At 35.1% G+C, this 5,929-nt stretch overlaps 1 protein-coding gene across 1 annotated transcript; it reads left to right on the top strand.

The window, feature by feature from the left end:
- The first annotated feature begins 5,129 nt into the window (after positions 1–5,129).
- LOC108212428 (copper transporter 1) lies at positions 5,130–5,555 on the top strand. Its single transcript, XM_017384154.1, has one exon. It carries the CDS (start codon positions 5,130–5,132, stop codon positions 5,553–5,555), a length of 426 nt encoding a protein of 141 aa, XP_017239643.1.
- The last annotated feature ends 374 nt before the right edge of the window (positions 5,556–5,929 follow it).

Below are 5,929 nucleotides of genomic sequence, written 5' to 3' on the forward strand. Positions count from 1 at the left end.
CTTATCTAACACCCGGTTGCTAGGGAACCAGACCCTTATTTATATACACACTTTGTAGAGCAAGTCCAAGAGATGCCCTATATCATGTACTAAGTTATAATTTAGGGCAATTGACCAAAAAACTTGATCCAACAATGTCCTAGTGATGCCTTATATCACTAGGATAACCTCCCCAAGCCCTATTTTTGGGGCACATCTCACCTTGCCCTATTCAATATTTTATTATAAATTCTCATCACACTCTCTTTCTCTCTCTACTTTTATATTATGCTTAAATGATGAAAGAGAGTCTTTAATAATAAAATATTAAACATAGTGTGAGAATAAGGCACATTGTTGGAGTTCAAGTTAGTAAAATATGTCCTAAATTACTAGGACATAATATTTTATATTATATTTAGGGCATGAACTGTACTAGGACACTCTTGGACTTGCTCTAACAAGCTAACTAGAGGTCATTTGGCAAATCTGAACGAGTTATATCTGATTGAATAAAATATCTGAATCAATAAAATATTTGAATGCTGAATAATAAATATCATTTGGCATGTAAATTTTAATAATATCTGAATGATTTTTATTTCATAATTTTCTCAATAATTTATTAATTGAACTGAGAAAATTATAAAAAATCTTTATCAAATAAATAAATAATAAAAGAATCTTTTAATGGTTTCATGCAAAAGTATAACTAATTTAGAAATTATAAAAATATTTTTTGCACACCGTAAAGCTGCATAATTAGCATTCTACTTTATGTTAATCTATTATCTAGGTGAATGTACATAATTCTAAAACAGGTAATTTTACGTGGATACAACAGCTGAATGGATGAGACCGGAATTTGAGTGAATGAATCAGCATTAAAAGTTTCGCTCAGCTGTATAGAAACAGGTTACCAAACGAGATGAATTATCATAATCGGTCATTTAAGTTCATTAAGCTACTGTTAAGCACTAAACAAATGGGGCCTTATCAAAACTATAACAAACAAAGTCAACTTGACCAGTCTTGACTGTTTTATCATCAATATCTGTAACAATGTGATATTAACACATGCATAAAAAACGCTAAATGATCGAGGTCATAATAAAATAGGGTGTGCTATAGCCTATAGCTCATGAGTGATTTAAAATATTACAGAATCTTCACCATAAAGATTGCTGCAGCCTGCATGTTAGTTTGAATCTTCAACTTAAAGATAACCGTGTTTGCCAAAATGTGTACATTGCTTTCACAGAGAAGAATCTGGTACTTTTAGTTAGGGCTGTTTAACGAACCGAGTTGTTCGCGAATAAGCTCGAGCTCGGCTCGTTAAGAGCTCGTTTGGCTCGGCTCGTTAAGTTAACGAGCTCGAGCTCGAACACAAAAAATTGTTCGTTAAGTAAACGAGCTCGAGCCGAGCTTTTAGTATGTTCGGCTCGAGCTCGCTCGGCTCGAGCTCGGCTCGTTAAAGCTCGAAAAAATGCAAAATTTTTGGGTTTTTTTTTAATAATTTATATATGTTATTGAACTCAGAATTCAACATATAATTAATATATATATATATATATATATATATATATATATATATATATATATATATATATATATATTTTAGTGATGTAACCAAAATTTCGGAAAATAATAATTTTATATGGTTTGCTATTTTAACAGTCAAGTAAAAGGTTAACTAGTACCGCTAACTAGTGTTTAATCCTAATATAGTGTTTCAATATTTTAAAAAATATTTCTTACCGATCCAACCGTATGGATGTTAACATATATACATTTTAGTGATATAAACAAAATTTCAAAAAAATTAAAATTATTTGGTTAGCTATTTTAAGAGTCAACTAGCGGTTTGTCTTTAATTTTTTCTGGCTCGGCTCGACTCGACTCGACTCGGCTCGGCTTGTATTTGTTCGCGAACAAACTCGTGTTCGGCTCGTTAGTTAACGAGCCGAGCTTGAACACAATTTTTGTTCGATAAAAAAGCTCGGCTCGGCTCGACTCGTCAGAAAAAAAATTAAAACTCGGCTCGGTTCGGTCAAAACTCGGCTCGGCTCGGTTCGTGAACAGCCCTACTTTTAGTACAAAATAAACTGTAAAATTACTCACTTTACACTACACATGTCACACCAAAGAATCTTGCTTGTGTATACATAACACCACTTTTTTTATATTAAACGAATGCTATTTACGAACTAACCGTGACTGTCTCAAGTATTCGGATCTAGAAGAGGTGTTCATGAAGCTTAATCATTCTGCACTCTCTTGTAATTCTACTTACTTATCTTGTAATTTAAAACATTAGTCTAACATAGCTTTTCAAGGCCTTATCATGATCTTTGCAATAAGTTATTAATAAGATTAATGGAGAAGCTTGAGATTACCCCACGGGCGACTACTTGATTGTACTATATTAGGATCCTATGATTAATTATTGTTGCATGTTTTATATACTTTTTTGGAAGCTTGACTCAGAAATTAGAAAAGCAAGATCTGGTGCTGAAAAGCCAGTAGTCAGTAGATATCTAGCTTTGGGAGCATGCTAGTGAAAGAAGTCGTACTGTTCAAGAGATTGCTTGTAAACAAGATATAGCACAATTTAGGAAATATATGTCACCCATAATTTAGCATCACGACTTCTGAGTGATTTTTTTTTGAATATATCCGATGTCCGGACCAGTTTTTGCATACCTCGATTAATCTTGGAAGGTGACTATCACAATATCTCACTGTCCACTTAAATCCTTATTTGAGGGTCCCAATATCAAACTACACCCGGTCCGCAATCTGATTTAATGAGATAAAATCCGAAAGTGACCTGAAAATCACCTGATTGACCAGAAATGAACAAAAAATACCCGAAATTAGAATTTCATTTCTAGAAACTTCAATTTTTTAATTTTAAATGATTTTTACTTGACCCGAAATCGACCCACAGGAACACGGCATGTTGGTAACCGAAATTACCATTCTTGGACGGTATTACTCCAGTGGAGAATCCAACTTGAGACCGTGTGCCTACCAACGGAATCGTGGTTTAAAGGCATTGAAATAAATAGGAAGGCGAATTAGTTTACGAAGCATGAAAATTGAAGAGTTTTGGTGGAGTAAGAATCTATACTTGTTCAAATTCATCTATACTTTTTATCAAGCCCCACAGCCATTTATAGGAAACACCTTGCTCTTTGATTAAACCAGAACAAAAGAAACAAATGAACCTCACTAATTCTGTAACCATGCACCACAATATAAGTGCCCGAGAGCCACCACCTTTCCTCAATGGCAGTAATGCAGGGCACGTCCATCACCACACACTAGCTCACACTGCGTTTTACTGGGGCAAAAACGCGGTGTTCCTCTTCTCGGGGTGGCCTGGAAAAAGCTCAGGCATGTATGCTTTAGCACTTGTAGTTGTGTTCATGTTGGCAGTGCTGGTTGAGTTCTTTACTCACGTCAAACTTGTTCCAGCCAGTTCGAACAGGGTCGCTAAGGGCTTCTTTCAGACTGGAATATACGGTCTGCGAGTCGGCTTAGCATATATGGTAATGCTCTCTGTCATTTCTTATAATGTAGGTGTGTTTATTGCAGCAATGATTGGCCATGCAGCTGGCTTTGCGATTTTTGGTTTCGCATTCAAGAATTGACCTATCGTTTTGTATCATGGTTTGTGAGTACTTCTGATTGGAGCTCTGTTTTTATGTCTGTGTAGTTTAATTGAGTGTCATGCTGTGAGATGTTTTGAAAGGATGATGACATTTTCTTCCGTATAAGCTAGGAATCAAGTCCGGCAAAATGCACTATAAATTTATATACAAATTTCTACTCTTTTTTTTGTCTGCTGTCCTGTAATTAGCCGAAGATCATGAATTTTATACTTAACGCAGAGATAATGACTTTTATACCTAATGCATAGATAATACTTATGCTGAATCATGGTGATAAGGTTTATTTGCATACTGCTGGGGTCTCCTACTAAATACAGAGGCAACATTATGCCTTAAATGCTTTTCGTAGCTAGGTCGGATCAGCCAACACTACAGAATTATTCAAAACTCTGCAGGACTACTCTGCTTATATTGTGTGACCATCTGATTATTAAAAGAGAAGTTTCTTCTCTAGACCTTGCAGATGGATTATTATGAACTTAATATACATGATTGCGTATGATCAATTTTAGGAGTTACGAATAATTGAGATTGCTCAGAAACAGAATATGATCAGGTCATGTAATTGTAATGTACATCAAGGCCTGTAAGTTGTAACTATTGTCCTAAAAATTGCTGTGTAATGATCGATCGTGAATCTTTAGATAAGATTTTTACCAGAATTTCATTCGTCTGGGAACGAGTAATTGAAATTTCATCAATAAAGATGAGGAAAGAAATGAAGACACTTATTACATGTAAACTGTAAAGAGACTGTTACATATCAGTCTGGTACTTCCAGAAGTCTTTAAGCTTTTTAAGTAAAGAATAGTTAGGAGAATCACTGTCGTGATCTTTGTTTAATGCCATAAAAATATTTTCTAGATTAGCAGAGAACATCAGTCGTTTATCAGGACCGTGAGCTGAAAGCGAGTGGCAACCAGCGCTTATTGATTACTGTAACTAGGCATGGCTTCATATATATAAATATATATGGTAGAAATTTCTCTGTCATTTTCTAAGAAATAAAAAGGTTTTGAGGTCAGGATCAAAATGAATTATTACAGTAGTATAAATTGAAAAATATACCGAGACAACGAGTCCATGACGAACGTCTGGAGACTCTAATATTTTGTCAGATTATAAAAAGCTTAAAAAATTAAGAAAATCGTACAACTTAGATTGGACGGACAGTGATGAAGAACATCTGAACATGAATCCGGCATTCTCAGTAGTTGCAGCATTGTTTAATACTTAACAGCGGCTTGCTTCTGCATTCTTCAACTGCTATAAGTTTAATTTATCAACCAAGAAAAAGACCAAAACAATTTTCTGTAAAAATTTAAATAAAGAACCTAGTTGTGACGTTTCTCCAGAACGCGACATCCTTGGCTTCTCCACCTTTTCAAGCATAATAATTATATAAATCAGGAACACAATGCTCTTCAGAATGAGCAAACAAACATCCTTAAAGATAACATCTACTAAATTTCTATGGATATGCCAATGTCACCTCCTGCATCGACTGATATGGCGACACAAATGAATTTTTACTGGGGAAAAGATGTAATCATATTGTTTCAAGGATGGCCTAGCAACAATCTTGCCATGTACATACTTGCTCTAGCCTTTGTGTTCATGCTATCCGCGGCTACTGAAGTCTTATCAATCCCTCAAGTTGTTAGGCCATCATCTGGCTCAAGACCCATTATTAGTTTGTTGATTCAGGCAAGTGTTTATGCTGTAAAGATGGGTCTTGCTTACTTAGTTATGCTCTCAGTTATGTCCTACAACCTTGGAATATTCATTGTTGCGGTCGCAGGCCATGGATTAGGGTTCTTGCTAGTTAAGATTCGAGCACTTGCAGCAGCAGGTCCTGCCAATCAGGCTGGTTCAGAATTTGTTGATCCTAAAGTTTAACTTATGTCAAGATGTAAGTTGGTATATTAGTCTTTTGTATGTGTCTGTTCTTACCTCTGTATTATTATGACACTCTGTTGTACATAAGTAGCCATTTTGGCATTCTTGTGGTGAAAATACATGTGTGAGAATGTTGTGAAAATTTCAGGGGTATGCTGTAAATATTTGATAAGTTTTTAATAATCTTTTGAAGATCGAATGTATTTCTATGGATATGCAAGTGTGTTGGAAAGTGAAATGCTTGAAAGTCTTGATAATTATCCCACCTTCCAATGTTATTTCTGAAAATTATATAAACTCCCATCGTCTATGGGAGTACATATGGGGTGGGGCACGGAGATCGGAAAAAAGTGAGGCATGAAAATTAAAAAAAA

Source organism: Daucus carota, chromosome 3, assembly GCF_001625215.2.
Source record: "Daucus carota subsp. sativus chromosome 3, DH1 v3.0, whole genome shotgun sequence".
Lineage (NCBI taxonomy): Eukaryota > Viridiplantae > Streptophyta > Magnoliopsida > Apiales > Apiaceae > Daucus > Daucus carota.